This window comes from Furipterus horrens, unplaced genomic scaffold (assembly GCF_987537825.1).
Source record: "Furipterus horrens unplaced genomic scaffold, mFurHor1.1.pri manual_scaffold_4, whole genome shotgun sequence".
NCBI classification, from domain to species: domain Eukaryota; kingdom Metazoa; phylum Chordata; class Mammalia; order Chiroptera; family Furipteridae; genus Furipterus; species Furipterus horrens.
Genome location: NW_028327174.1, coordinates 119,652,109 through 119,668,549, shown reverse-complemented (window position 1 = coordinate 119,668,549; position 16,441 = coordinate 119,652,109). Strand labels below are relative to the sequence as shown.

The following is a 16,441-nucleotide window of genomic DNA, read 5'->3' as shown; positions in this document are numbered from 1 at the left end:
ATCTTCTGGCAATGACTGCATTGAATTATAAATGCTAATTATTAATCTCCTACTTTTACACTCACAGCATGGACCTTTAGATCTATAACATGAAGTAGCATGAAAACACAGGGTGGGGAAAAAGTAGATCTACAGTTGTGAGTTTGGAAAATAATACAATAGTAAACGATAACACAAGAACACACTTTTGCATACTCACAACTGTAAACCTACTTTTGTCCCACGCTGAATAATCATGGAGGAGGGAAGCCATCAATAAGGGACATATAAGGGCTGGCAACTCACACATAATGATGTTTCTCAAAGTCTATACCCACCAACATCACTCACAATTTATTAAAAATGCAAATTCTTGGGCCCCATCCAGACCCCAGGACAGGCACAGAGTTGGAAAACAGGTGTCAACAGTGTCCCCAAGCTTGAGAGCCTTTTTGGGGAGCCACACAAAGTGCTGTCCCTCCCCCAGACCTGCCTTTCCTTTACATGCTTTTTCCTCCACACATGTGTTGTCACTTACTGCCCTCACTGGAAATTATCTGTGGTGACCTTCTTCACCAGGAAACCTTCTGAACACCATATGTGTCCTAGTTGGGTCTTTGTCCTTCTACCCCAACATCAAGACAGCCTTAAACAGAATTGTTGCTCAAATGAAACACTGTCCTTTGGCCCCTCAAATAAAAAAAGGCCAGAAGTGTAACTTAAGCACAAGTGGTCTCAACACCTTGTTTATCAGCCTTCCAACTGAGCCATTCAGGGTCTCCTTGGTAGCCAAGCACCAAAGCTGACTTAAACCAGAGATGAGTGGCCTCATAGGAGGCCCCACATGCTCTCAGGACCAGAATGTCATGTGAAGCATAGGTAATTCATACAGGATGGTGCACGTGGGAGGGGCTGTGGGCAGGGGACTCCAGGGCCATTCCACAAGCTAGGACATTGTAGGACTGCTGGACCTGCTTTGTGCTTCCAGCATACACAGGGGCCTGTGTTGAGTGCCCAGGGTCCAGGAGAGAGGCAGCAGGCCTGGAGCGTCCCATGGGCCCAGGCTGGCTCTGCATGGCCACAACATATGTGCCCTGGGTGTCAGGGGCCCTGGAACACATATCCAGTGCTGCTTTGCCTGCCTCTGCCCAGGCACGGTCACAGCTGGAAGAAGGACCCGTTCTGGGCAAGGGGGGAGGCCCCATGATATTTGCCTCCAAGTCCTGAGCTCCAAGCTCAGCAGAGCTGAGGAAACAAGGGATGAGCAGAACAGATCCTCTGTCCACCAAGCACGAAGGCTTGAGCAAGTTGGAGCCTCAGTTTCCCCATCTGTGAGTGAGGCTCACAGTTATGACCATCACACATGCCTGAAGGAAGAGATGAGCTGACTTGTGCGAGCTCTAACAAGCTTTACAAACAGAATGACAAAGATGGGAAAACCACGGCCATCTGCCATATCTAATCTGCTCTCCAGTGGCTCTGTTCATTGTAAGCAATCTTATAATCTGAGCTTTAAAATGCATATTTTGAGTTCATATTGAAACAAAATTTGATTCCCAAATGCTTTTAATTATCCAAATTGATACTCATGCAAAAACAAACAAACAAAAAACCCTATTATATATATTGCTGTTCACTGAGATAAACACTGACTACCAAGCAGAGAGCTTGCAGGTTCCCAAGAGGAAAAGTAAAGCAGGTCAAGTGTTCAGGGACTTGCAGTTTGTAACTCTCATTTCCTACTTGCTCTTGCTCTGTCACATTAGCCTTGCAGCCTTGCAGGTGGGGCATGCAAGACTGTAGAAAGGAAAGCTATGTTGTCTGTTTTTGCATGTGTGCACCCCCCACACAGAGAAGGCTCATGCTTCCTCATGGAGCTCAGACATGTATGTGCATCTGCAGGCCTTCAGGAGTGGAATACAGGGCAATTCTTGCCACCACCCCAAAGTCTGTGTTGTCGAAGAGCAAGAGGCTAGTCCAGCTACTGCTCCACATCACCATTCAGACCCCATGCTTCTAGGTAACTTGGAGTAGGGCGTCTTTACTGCATCTGAAATGAAGATCATTCCAGGAAGCAGCAGGATGATCTAGATTAATTCTAATCCATTGTGAAACACTCTAGATGATTGGAGTCACTGTCACCTTGAATTCACTGGACCCTCAAAGAGCAAAATTTCCAAAGAAGGCTACCTACAAAGACTTGGAATTGTTCTGACCCATCCTGCCCATCACTTATAGCCCACCCTCTAACCTGGCCACAAATCTCCAAAAGTAGAAATGGGATCACACACTTAGGAATTTTGCAGAATTAGTACTCATTATAATTTTAAAAATCTATCTTTAACTCCTCAGTTCTGAAGCACCAAAGTTATTACTTATTCAAGTCCAAGTGTGTTGGGAGCATCTCTGGCCGCACTGATCAAGGAAGTGGGCATGATCTGGGATGTCGCTGGGTCAGGGACCATGGTGGCAGCACTGGTGAGAAGGTGCCAGCACACAAATGAATCTTTCTATTTTTTAAAACACATCTGTTTGGTCACATGGTGATCTCATCCCAGGTATAGTTTAAAGGTCATAAACATTGTAAATTTCCCAACACCAAAAGATCCACTAGGAAACCACAGTGTTTTATCTTGAAGGAAGGAGCAAACACTCAACAAATGCCTTTACATGGAGCAACTTGGAAACTTGTTATAGAGATAATCAGTTGCTTTACCCACCAATAGCTCCAGAATCAGATCCTCAAATTGATTCTCACAAGTGCCCAGCTTCAGGTAAGCATGGGCCCAGGAGAAATGACTAACTGATGCCAGTGTCTCCAAGACAGAACTCTGAGCACATGTGCACCCTGTCTTTGGCACAGCTCATACACGTGCTATTTTCTCTGCTGAATATAAGAAGGTGAGGCTCAATTTTACCAACAGCTACCAAAGCAGCCTAGAATCAACCAGTCAATCAAAAAGACCTACAAACCAATGCTTTCCCAACCATACTTACTCATTTTGTCATTACACAGATGAAAACAAGAGAAGCATTTGCCAGTTAAGATCATCATTAGTGAGGCTTATTTTATGCCCTATTTGTCAGTAAAATGCATTCTCAAGAAACCCTGGACAACCGAGGTCATGGGAGACAGCATTCTTGGGCTCAGCATGACTCAAAACAGCTGACATAATGCCTGCTCCATGGTGTAGCTACAAGAGCCCTCTGGTGCTGGATACCCCATGCATGGAGATACGATGCAGACAGCCCAAGAGGCATCTTGGAGGAGGAAGGACAGCCATCAGAACCAATGTGTCACAGTGCTTTGCATGCAGACCTAGATTTCTTTGGGTAGCATCTCGCCTGATTCTATTACAACCCTGTGTCAATTAACAACTCTCCTGCTTGCTTCTACTCCCCATTTTGTGCTTATTAGGTCGTCGGCAGCCGTCCGTCTCGAGAGACGATGGTGTAGCTTCTTAAGAGTCTATCTGCACGGCCGAGAATGGCTGTGCAGTCCGACTCGGGAGTGACATGGTATCTGTCTCCTCCCGTGTTGAATCGACATCTTGCGATGACGCTGAAGCTACAGAGCCTGGGCAGGGTGATATGGAGGGCCAGCTGTTGCCCATGCAGCAGACCCCCCCCTCTCTTCGCAGCTGAAGGATCCAAGGGAAAGACGGAGTCAATACAGCTTGGGTTCAGGTGCGCCGCAGGAGTTGCCGGTGTTGACTACAACGTCGAACCGCCTTAGGGACTCCGGCTCCAGATTTTCTGTCGGGGTTTACTCCCTTAGCCTTTCCCCTGAAGAGGTATGCCGCAAGGCAGCGGAGGTTTTTTGGAGTCAGAGTTTTCCTTCTCTGATGTACCCTGACTGGAAGATCGAACCAGCGACACTTAGCTCGCAGGCCGACGCTCAATCCACTGAGCTAAACCAGCCAGGGCCAGCTTATTAGGTAAACTTCAGATAAAACCTTAGTGGACTTTCCCAGTAGAGTGGGTCAGTTGCATTAAATTTTTGCCCAGACAGCTACAGTTAAATATTTTTTTCATTACAAACATACAGCACAGAACATTAGTCTTACCTCTTTCTTAGTCTTAAAAAATAGAAATATAGAGGGATCATTTGTACAGGATGTATAGGTATGTACACATGAGAAATCAGAAGAAGTTTATGGAACCTTCACTTTAAAAACACTTTCCCCTGGGGCTTTGAAACAAAGATCTGAGCCTGCAGGCAGTTGCCTGAGTTCCTGTAGTCTGATACACATGTACCAGGAAGACCCGAGTCCTCCTGACCATGGTTCAGTGTCAAGACAGGGCTGCTGGCTGGTCATGGATCCCTCTCCACGGGCTGCTGCAGGCAGAGCTCACTCCCAGCAGAGACAATGGGCAGGCTGTTCTCCAGGTGGTGATTGATGAGGTGGCTGATACTGTCAAAGATCCTGTCCTTTGTCCGGATCTGTGAAGTATATGGAGGGAAGGTTAGTATCACCCACAGGTAGAAATAAAAGAACACATCTTGCTTGGTGTTAGCCAGATAATCTGTGTCACTTCTTGGGAGCCTGGTCACACCCCACAATCTCAGAGATGGTGTCTGCAAAGTTCCTGGTCACTGTTGCTGGCCAATCTAATCAGTCTGCTTATTTGTCCACCTTCAGCAACCAAGTGCCATAGTGAGGTCCCCTGCTCCCCATGGGCCTTCTCTTTCTGATTCTCCTCCTGACCTCATAGGATCCATCACAGAAACTTCAGTCTTGCTGTCTTGCACTATTCACTGAGATCTGCAGGCTCCCATGCCCTCCCCTCTACAGGCCTTTGCATGACAGTCCCTAAGGGCTGCCACACACACACACACATTCTCTCTCTCTCTGAGCTGGCACACCCAGGGTACAGACCACACTTGAAAAAGGCAGTATTTCAGTATTTCTCTTGGCCAAGAGCAATCTTCCAGCATGCTCTGGACACAACCACTTGGGGCCTGGTTTTCTGAGAGGGAGTTAGAGATGGGGCAGGGGTCAGGTGCCTAGCTATACCTATTCACCCTCCAGGCCTTTAGATTGTTCTCATGATAGGTCTCGGATACCTGGGTGGTCTGATCTCTCTCTCTACCTTATTGTTGGAAGCCCATCCCTCCCTTGTGGCACCCAGCTGCTTCTCACCCCTCCCTCAGGGACTCCAAGGACATGTTTATTCTCCTATTGACCTACTTGTCCTAATATTCTCCTTTCTCCAAGCTCTAAATGACCCCCTTCCCTAAGGTAGTCACTTCGGTCTCTCTCCCTCCATAGTTTCAGCAATGGGACATTGCTCTCTGGACCTCCAGCCCCAGACCTCACATCTACCTGAAATCTATGTTCCAGATGTACATATCAGAAACCCTTGCCCAGGCCATCTGCTCTAGGCTCTACCAATTAGTGGCCAAAGGCAGTACCAGACACTTTGAAATTAGGATGCCTTCCTCTCCTAGGATCCAGTTCTGAGGCAGGCCCCATCCCTACCCATCTCTGTAAGCACCAGAAGGGAAGAGACCTCACAGGGCTGCCTCTTGGGCATTAAACCTCAGTAAAGATATAATGTCATCAACACATTCAGAAAGGAACCTTTTTTTGGTAGGACTTTCTGGCATCTTTCCATTGAGGTTGTTTAACGCTCCTGGAGCTTCTTAGAATTCATGGCCCAGAAAGACTACCTAAGTGATGTGGGCAGGCAAGCCCCTCCTTGGAAGCCAGAAGCACCCAGATCAACATGTGACTAGTATTGGCAGCTTGTTGCCTTGACATTGGCTTCTTATTATCACCTCTTAAGAATTAACACTAATGCTGAGATCCAAGATGGCGGAGGAGTAAGTGGAAGCTACACTAACCTCCTCCCAGGACCAGTCTGGATTTACAACTTAATTTTGGAGAAATCATCTGGAATAACCAACGGAACACTAGCTGGAAAGAAGTCTTATAACCACGGAGAGACAGAAAAGGCCGCTACATCACAACGTGACCGGTAGGGAGTGCAGAGACGCGGAAGGGCTGGCTGGGCTCACACGGGTGGCTGCTGAAGGGACTGAGAAACAGCTCAGCAGCCGGGGATTCCCCCTGAGAAGGGCAGGGTCTAAACCCCCAGCTGGGCTTCCCAGCCTACAGCGACAGAGTGGAAAGTAAAATAGTATCAGCTGTGAAAAGCGAAAAGCCACAGGCTTTCTTGCTAGCCTGAGAGAAACAGCAGGAGAAAAAGAGCTCTTAAGTGGATCACATACGAAAATATTTTGGCCACCACTTACCCTGGGCTCAAGCAGAGGGAAGGCAGAGAGGACTGGAGACACTTGGGGAGAATTTGGCACGGTGGCTTTGAGGGGAGAACTGGAGGAGCAGCTGACTGGGTCCCAGTGCTGACTCATCCCCAGTACTGCGGGTAGACCATTCCCCTCCAAGTGGCGTCAGCCTGAGGGGAAGCAAAAGCCCTGCCTGCAGGAATTAAGCTACCACACCCACAGTCCTTAAGCCTGACAGCTAATCACAGATTGAATAGATTAACAATCAAAGAAGACAGACAACAACAGTAGATCCCTGGAAGTCTCCAACAGGCTGCCTAGGGCCAGACTGGTACATGATCTGACGCCACCAGAGGCAGATCCAGGAAGTGCAGATCATTCCAAGAAGCACCAACAAACAATAGGAGTCAAAAAAATGGGGAGACAGAGAAACAACCTCCCATCAAAAGGAAAGGTAGAATCCCCAGAAAGAGTGCTAAATGAAATAGAGGGGAGCGAACTATCAGATATGGAATTCAAAACATGGATTATGGAGAAGCTGAATGAGCTCAGCGGAAACTTCAAAGAACTCCAGAAAAACTACAAGGAACTCACAGAAAATTACGTGAGCATGAAAAAGGACATAGAAGCTATCAATAAGAGCCAGGAGGAAATGAAAAATACGATCTCTGAATTGAAGAACACAGTAGAAGGAATTAAAAGCAGGCTAGAGGAAGCAGAAGATCGGATCAGCGAGCTGGAGGACAACCTACACAAAAACTCCCAGACAATGCAACAAAATGAAAAAAGACTGAACAAGACTGAGGAGGTTCTAAGACAGCTGCAGGACAACATGAAACGTAATAATATCCGTATCATAGGAATTCCAGAAGGAGAAGAAGAAGAGCAAGGGATAGAAAACCTCTTTGAAAAACTAATGACAGAAAACTTTCCTAACATGACGAGAGAAAGAGTCACGCAAGTCCAGGAAGCACAGAGGGTCCCAATGAAGATGAACCCCAACAGGCCCACCTCAAGACACATCATAATTAAAATGGCAACATTCAAAGACAAAGAGAGGATCCTAAAAGCAGCAAGAGAAAAACAACTAATAACATACAAGGGTACTCCAATAAGGCTATCATCAGATTTCTCAGCAGAAACACTACAAGCCAGAAGGGAATGGCAAAAAGTATTCCAAGCAATGAAAAACAAAGGCCTACAACCTAGAATACTATACCCAGCAAAGCTCTCATTCAAAATGGAGGGTGAAATAAGGAGCTTCCAAGACAAAAGAAGGCTAAAAGAATACATGTCCACCAAACCAGCAATGCAAGAGATGCTAAAAGGTCTGCTCTAAGAAGATAAAGAAACAGAGAGAGACAGAGAAGAACACGAGTACAAAGGGGAAAAATGACAATGAATAAGTACTTATCGGTAATAACCTTAAATGTAAATGGATTAAATGCTCCAATTAAAAGACATAGGGTAGCTGAATGGATTAGAAAGAATGACCCACATATATGCTGTCTACAAGAGACCCACCTTAGAACAAAAGATCTACACAGACTGAAAGTAAAGGGATGGAAAAATGTATTCCAAGCAAATGGACATGAAAAAAAAGCCGGGGTAGCAATACTTATATCAGACAAAACAGATTTCACAGCAAAGTCCATAAAAAGAGACAAAGAAGGGCATTTCATAATACTTAAGGGAAAAATCCATCAAGAAGATATAACCCTTATAAATATATATGCACCAAACTTAGGAGCACCCAAATATGTAAGGAAACTTGAAAGACTCCAAGAAAGATATAGACAACAACACACTCATAGTAGGGGACTTTAACACCCCATTGTCAACAATGGACAGATCTTCGAAGCAAAGAAACACCAAAGATATGGAGGCACTGAACAACACCCTAGATCAAATGGACTTAGTCGATATATATAGAAGTTTTCACCCCAAAGAAGCAAAATATACATACTTCTCAAGTGCACATGGAACATTTTCAAAGATAGACCACATGGTAGGACACAAAACAAGCCTTAACAAATTCAAGAAAATTGAAATTATATCAAGCATCTTCTCAGATCACAATGGCTTAAAATTGGAAATCAACCTCAAGGAAAAAACTCAAAAACATTCAAACTCATGGAGAATGAATAACATGCTATTAAATAATGAATGGGTTAACAATGACATCAAGGAAGAAATCAAAAAGTTTCTGGAAACTAATGATAATGAACACACAACAACCCAAAACCTATGGGATACAGCGAAAGCAGTCCTAAGAGGAAAGTTCATAGCAATACAGGCCTACCTAAAAAAGCTAGAGGAATATCTAATAAAAAATTTAACCCTACAGCTACAAGATCTAGAGGAAGAACAACAAGCAAAGCCCAGATCAAGTAGAAGGAAGGAAATCATCAAGATCAGAGCAGAATTAAATGACATAGAGTCTAAACTAACAATTCAAAAGATCAACAAAAGTAGGAGCTGGTTCTTTGAAAAAATAAACAAAATTGACAAGCCTTTAACCAGGCTCATCAAGAAAAAAAGAGAGAGGACCCAAATAAATAAAATCAGAAATGAAAGAGGAGAAATCACAACTGATACCACAGAAATACAAAGGATTATAAGAAATTATTATGAACAACTGTATGGCCAGAAATTTGACAACCTAGAGGAAATGGACAGATTCCTGGAAACCTATAGTCTTCCCAAACTGAATCAAGAAGAAGCAGAAAGTCTGAATAGACCAATAACAGCTAGTGAAATTGAAGCAGTAATCAAAAAACTCCCAGCACACAAAAGCCCTGGACCGGATGGCTTCACAAGTGAATTCTACAAAACATTTAGGAAAGAACTAACTCCTATCCTTCTCAGACTATTCCAAAAGATACAAGAAGAGGGAAGACTGCCAAACTCATTCTATGAAGCCAGTATAACCCTAATTCCAAAACCAGGTCAAGACACAACAAAGAAAGAAAACTACAGGCCAATATCGCTGATGAACATAGATGCTAAAATCCTCAACAAAATATTGGCAAACCGGATCCAGCAACACATTAGAAAGATCATACACCACGATCAAGTAGGATTCATCCCAGGGATGCAAGGATGGTTTAACATTCGTAAATCAATAAACGTAATACACCACATAAACAAAATGAAAGACAAAAACCACATGATAATATCAATAGATGCAGAAAAAGCATTTGATAAAGTACAACACCCATTTATGATAAAAACTCTCAGCAAAATGGGAATAGAGGGAGCATACCTCAACATAATAAAGGCCATATATGAGAAACCTGAAGCCAATATCATACTCAATGGGCAAAAACTGAGAGCATTCCCCCTGAGATCAGGAACAAGACAAGGATGTCCGCTCTCCCCACTCCTATTCAACATAGTCTTGGAAGTTCTAGCCACCGCAATCAGACAAGAAAGAGAAATAAAAGGCATCCAAATTGGAAAAGAGGAAGTAAAACTGTCATTATTTGCAGATGACATGATAGTGTACATAGAAAACCCTATAGACTCCACAAAAAAACTACTCGACCTAATAAGTGAATTCGGCAAAATAGCAGGATACAAAGTCAATATTAAGAAATCAAAGGCATTTTTATACACCAACAATAAAAACTCAGAGATAGAAACTGAAAGAAAAATTCAATTTACCATAGCAACAAGAAAAATAAAATACCTAGGAATAAACTTAACCAAGGAGGTAAAAGACCTGTACTCAGAAAACTACATAACATTGAAGAAAGAAATTAAAGAAGATACAAATAAATGGAAGCATATACCATGCTCATGGATGGGAAGAATCAACATCATTAAAATGTCCATACTACCCAAAGCAATTTATAGATTCAATGCAATCCCTATTAAAATACCAGCAACATATTTCACAGACCTAGAACAAATACTTCAAAAATTTATATGGAACCAAAAAAGAGCCCGAATAGCCACAGCAATTTTGAGGAAGAAGAACACAGTAGGAGGAATCACAATACCTGATATCAAACTATACTACAAGGCCACGGTAATCAAAACAGTCTGGTACTGGCATAAAAACAGACATATAGATCAATGGAACAGAATAAAGAGCCCAGAAATAAACCCAGGTTCATATGGTCAACTAATATTTGACAAAGGGGGAAAGAACATCAAATGGAGTGAAAAGAGCCTCTTCAACAAATGGTGTTGGGAGAACTGGACAGGGACATGCAAAAAAATGAAACTAGACCACCAACTTACACCATACACCAGAATAAACTCAAAATGGATCAAAGACTTAAATGTAAGCTGTGATACCATAAAAGTCCTAGAGGAAAAAATAGCCAGGAAAATTTCAGATATCCCACGTAGCAACATTTTCACTGATATATCTCCTAAGGCAAGGGAAATAAAGGAAAGAATAAACAAATGGGACTACATCAAACTAAAAAGTTTCTGCTCAGCTAAAGAAAACATCAGCAAGATGAAAAGGAAACCAACCATATGGGAAAATATATTCGCCAATGACATCTCAGACAAGGGATTGATCTCCAAAATATATAAAGAACTCATACGACTCAACACCAAGAAGACAGACAACCCAATTAAAAAATGGGCAAAGGACCTGAACAAACACTTCTCCAAAGAAGACATACAGAGGGCCCATAGACATATGAAAATATGCTCAACATCACTAGCCATCAGAGAGATGCAAATAAAAACCACAATGAGATACCACCTCACACCAGTCAGAATGGCCATAATCAACAAATCAACAAACAACTTGTGCTGGAGAGGATGCGGAGAAACGGGAACCCTGGTGCATTGCTGGTAGGAATGCAGACTGGTGCAGCCACTATGGAAAACAGTTTGGAATTTCCTCAAAAAACTAAAAATGGAACTGCCTTTTGAACCAGCAATTCCATTACTGGGATTATATCCGAAAAATCCTGAAACACCAATTCAAAAGAACCTATGCACTCCAATGTTCATAGCAGCACTATTTACAATGGCCAAGTGCTGGAAACAACCTAAATGCCCATCTGTAGATGAGTGGATCAAAAAACTGTGGTACATTTACACAATGGAGTTCTATGTAGCAGAAAGAAAGAAGGAACTTCTACCATTTGCAACAACATGGATGGAACTAGAGAGAATTATGCTTAGCGAAATAAGCCAGGCAACGAAAGAAAAATACGTTATGCTGTCACCTATTACAGGAAACTAAGGAACAACACAAACAAATGAGCAAAATTGAACCAGAGGTATGTAAACAAGGAGTAGACTAACAGTAACAAGGGGGGAGGGGGGAGGGAGAAAAGGGGGTAAGAAGGGGAAGTGTAAAATCAAAGAACATGTATAAATGACCCACAGACATGGGCAACTGAGTGGGGACTGAATGTGGGGGAAGGGAGGGGCAGGATACAGGGAAGCAAGAGGGGAAAAAAAAAAAAAGTGAGACAACTGTAATGGAAAAACAAACAAAAAAAATTTTTTTTAGTGGGGGAAAATGAAAATATGAAGAATGGAAATGCCAGTTCAGTGAATATTAGGACAAAGATTTTCCTTCACATTGTATATTTTTCTCCCTATTTGATCTCTCCAGAGTTTGGCATTCTAAACAAGTAAGTAATGACTTAAGTTTCTTTGCATAGACCTAATAAGACCAGTTGTTAATAGAGGTTCCTTTTTCTGAACAAGCCTTTGACTGGAATGTCAAGCCTAAAGGAGACATGCTTGGGCTCATGTTGTTACCAAAAAGCCCTAAGGAACTGGGAATGACTTTCAAAGGTAATAAAAGCCCGCGAAATAAAAGGCCTGCCGCCATGGTTGGTTGTGCGGTCCACAGCAATCTCTCCAGGGAAGGAACGAAGGTTGTTTTCCTGAAAGATGGCTAGAAGGGACCTTAAGGCACAATGGAAAACCAGAAAGACTTGGAAAGGACAGGTGTGTACAGGCAAGGATGAATGCCAGGTATGTGGCCCAGCTTCTGTGCACTGAAGAGCAGACTGAGGGCCACCCTAAATGTTCCTTGGGTAAGTTCCAGCAAAACAGAACTAAAGATCATAAGTGATCATTTGCTGCTCTTGTTATGCTTATGCAAATGAACAGGATAAATTAAAAATGGACTTAATGTAGTCCCTTTAAAGACAAGGAGAGTAATCTTAGGGAGAAGAATCAGTATTCAAGGAAAATCACAATGATCAGTGGCAGACTGTAAAGTAGGGCAGCTAACCGTCTTAAAAGTTTCTTCTCATTTAAAAAATGGTTTCACTTGAAAATTAAACCATATCTGTGATATCACCAAAGAGATTCAAGTTGCAGGCAAGTAGAATGTCAAGTGCCTTGCAACTGTATGTCTTCCCAATAAGACAGTCTTACAGATTTAGAGACTTTTTTGTTGGTTATGTTACATAAATTAACATGTGTTTTCTGTTTTCAAAGGGCATAAGCCTATGACCGCATTACCTGAGTGATTGTCTGTACGCATAAGCCTCACTTAATCCTCTCTGCAGCGCTGCCTCCGGAGACTCAACAGTTTGGCTGAACTAAATGGCTGAGTTGGTGAAGAATGGGGTGGTCTGTGGGCTTCACTTTAAAACTGAATTCTCTTTTCTATCCTAATGGCTTGGACAGAAAGGGCCCAGAGGTCTGAGAGGGGGGAAACATAAACTATTTCCCTCAGCCCAAACTAAATAAAATGGGCAAAAGGGTTTTGGACAGGTGAGATGTGCCTAGCACACCTTCCTCCAAAGAAGCCCTTTTTTTTTTTTTTTTTTTTTTTTCTCCTAATGTGGAACATTGAAAAATTAATCCCTGCCTTTTGCCACCTAGTAGTTATGGATTGAATGATGCTTTTTAACCCTTTTTGCCAAATCTGTTGCCCCCAGAACACAACAAGGATGCCAGCCTGCTAAACCAAGCACGCCGTTGTCCGGAGACAGCCAACTGACCTGGAGTCTGCATGATCCTTCCCCATGTGGGAAGGCCACCCTCCCCTCCACACCCCCACTCTTATTAGGGATTTCTGGACCCAAGGGTAGGTAGGACGACGACCATATCCAGCTTGAAGCAGCTAGAGGAGCTTGAGACCTTCGCCCATTGTCCTTTACAAGATTACAAAGGGTCTTAATATCTGAGAGGGAGGGATAGTTATTTTTTACGAACCATGGGTATGGACTTGGGGGGGGATGCTGGGGGAGGGAGATACTGGGTGGAGGGGAGTAAAGGGGAAAAAATTGGAACTACTGTAACAGCATAATCAATAAAATATACTAAAAAAAAAAAAAAAACTAGCTTATTAACTGAAAAAAAAAAAAAAAAAAAAAGAATTAACACTAATGCAAACCCGGGGCAGCAGGAGAGGATTTACAACAGGAAAGTATCTCGAACAGCACTCTCAACCTGGGATCGTGCCAGAATCATCTGAGGAGCTTTGGTAAACCCCACCCAGACCAACTCCATCAGGAACTTGAGGTGGAGCCCAGGTACCAACATGTTTTATGCTACATTCACAATTCCAACACGCTACTGAAGCTAAAGACCACTGGTCAGTGTTTTGGGAGTATAAGCACTGGCTAACATAAACGCACATGAAAACAAAGGCACACAAAAGAGGTAAGTCTTAAAATTACTGCTTAAAGAAATAGGTCAGTTCACTTCATTCCCATAAACACTGAAACCCAGATTTGGCTCCTGCCCAGAGAACTTGCCGCCCACAGAGCTATCTGTGTGGACCCATCTGTCATGTGCCATAAATGCCAATGGCTGATTAAAATCACTCCATGACCCAGACAAACCAAGGACAAACTTCACTAGATACCAGGAAGGATTCTGCTGCAGCTATGACAGAAGGAATGTTACCCTAAACAACTGTGTGAGATTCTGCACAGTAAAGAGCAAACAAACATGAAGATAAAAACCTTTGTTTTGGTCAGGCTATAGGAGACTTGACTAAGATATGCATATATTAGAAAAGAAGAAAGATCTGAAGGTAATAATCTAAGTTTCCACCCTAGGAAACTAGAAAAAGAAGAGCAAATTAAGTCCAAAGTAAACAGAGGAAATCAATAATAAAAGTTTGATCAGAGCCCTGCTTGGTGTGGCTCAGTTGGATGAAGCATATTCCATGGACCAAAGTTCGCAGGTTCAATTCCTGGTTGGGGAACATGCCTGGGTTATAGGTTTGATCCCCAGTTGGAGCACATAGGAGGAAGAAACCAATTGATATTTCTCTTGCACATCAATATTTTCTTTCTCTCCCTCTCTTTCTCTCTCCCTCCCTCTCTTCTTTTCTCCATCCCTCCCTCCCTCTCTCTCTAAAAGCAATGAAAAAAGTGTCCTCAGGTGAGGATTAAAAAAAATGTTTTAGGACTCCTGGCCAAGATGGAAGCCTAGACAAAACACTGCATCTCCCTCCACAACTAAGAAGGAATACAACTATCTCATAACTAGAGACAACCAGAAGTTCCAGAAAATTGAGCTGCATGAAAGTCCAACAAACAAAGATATGAAGAAGAAATACTCATCCAGACAGGTAGGAGGGGCAGAGCCGGGGCAGAGAGAATACAGTGTGGTGGTGGCAGTGGCAGTGGCTGCAGCAGGCTGGCAGAAAACAGTCACACATTTTAAAAAGTCAGGAGGGACACCGGGGGAGCCCTCCCAGGACCAGACCAGACCACACAGTTCATGGTCTCAGTGCTGTCATTGCTTTTGACTGTGCAAACAAGTGGGGGTTGGGGCGGAGAAAGAAACTGCTGGTCTCTCAACAGAGTCCACTTGTTTAAAGGGTCCCCACAGTCCTAGAATGTCCAGAGACACACCCACTCTGGGAACGATGACCAAGGCAGCAGCTAGAGAGGCACCAGTCCCATACAGAAGTGGGAGAAGTGCCTGGAAAAGGGGCAAGTGCTCAGCAAGTGGCATTGTTCCCTCTCAGACACCCCCCCCACATACAATGCCACAACGTGGTGGAATGAGTCTCCCTGTACTGATGCTACCTAAGGCTCCACCCCTTACCATGTAAGAGGAGTGACCGCTCTACCTAATACAGAGAGGCAAACAAACACAGGAGCCTGTCAAGTTGAGGAGACAGCAAAGTATGGTCCAAAATGGAGAACAGATCAAGATTCCAGTGGGAGAACTAAGCAACAAGGAGATAGTCAACAAATGAGGATATAGCCAACCTAACAGATGCAGAGTTCAAAAGACTGATGATAAAGAGGCTCACAGACTTGACAGATATCCTTAAGTATGGCAAACACATAAGGTAAGAAGTGAAATCTATGCTGAATGAAATAAAGGAAAATCCACATAAAACTAATGGTGAAGGAAAGGAAACCAGGGTTCAAATCAATTATTTGGAACATAAGGAAGAAAAAAACAGTCAACCAGTACAGAATGGGGAAACAAGAATTACAAAAATGAGGAGAGGCTTAGGAACCTCTGGGACAACTTTAAACATGCAAACATCTGAACCACAGGGGTGCCAGAAGGAGAGGAGAAAAAGCAAGAAATTGAAAACTTATGTGAGAAAATAATAAAGAAAAACTCCCCAAATTTGGTGAAGGAAATAGACACACAAATCCAGGAACGACAGAGTCCCAAACAAGCTAGACCCAAAGAGGACCACACCAAGACACATCATAATTAAAATGCCAAAGTGCCAAGATAAAGAATCTTAAAAGCAGCAAGAGAAAAGCAGAGAATTACCTACAAAGGGGTGTCTATAAGACTATCAGTTGACTTCTCAAAAGAAACTTTGCAGGCAAAAAGGGACTGGCAAGAAGTATTTAAGGTGATGAAAAGCAAGGACTTACAACCAAGAATTACTCTATCCAGCAAAGCTATCATTTAGAATGGAAGGGCAGATAAAGTGCTTCCCAGACAAGGTAAAGCTTAAGGAACTCATCATCACCAAACTATTATATAAAATGTCAAAAGGACTTACTTAAGAAAAAAAAGATCAAAATTATGAACATTAAAATGACAACAAACTCACAACTATCAACCACTGCATCTAAAAAATAAAAACAAAATACAACTAAGTAAACCAGAATAGGAACAGAATCATAGGTATGGGGATCACTTGGAGGGTTACCAGCTGGGAGGAGGAAGGGGGAGTAATGGGGAAATAGCACAGGGATTAAGAAGTATCATTGGTTCGTACAAAATAGACAGGGGAAAGTTAAGAATAATACAGGAAATGGTGAAGCCAAAGAACTT

General features: G+C 42.9%; 1 protein-coding gene across 2 annotated transcripts in view; it reads right to left on the bottom strand.

Moving 5' to 3' along the window:
• Positions 1-3,935: 3,935 nt before the first annotated feature.
• The window catches only part of SHC3 (SHC adaptor protein 3), a 255,280-nt gene continuing 242,774 nt past the window's right edge, over positions 3,936-16,441 (bottom strand). The window contains exon 12 of one of the 2 annotated variants that reach the window (XM_090273986.1): positions 3,936-4,423. In XM_090273986.1, coding sequence (XP_090130112.1) covers positions 4,295-4,423 — 129 coding nt within the window. In that variant the 3' untranslated portion in view covers positions 3,936-4,294. The remainder of the gene's footprint in view (positions 4,424-16,441) is intronic. The other variant, XM_090273987.1, reaches the window with a different exon arrangement.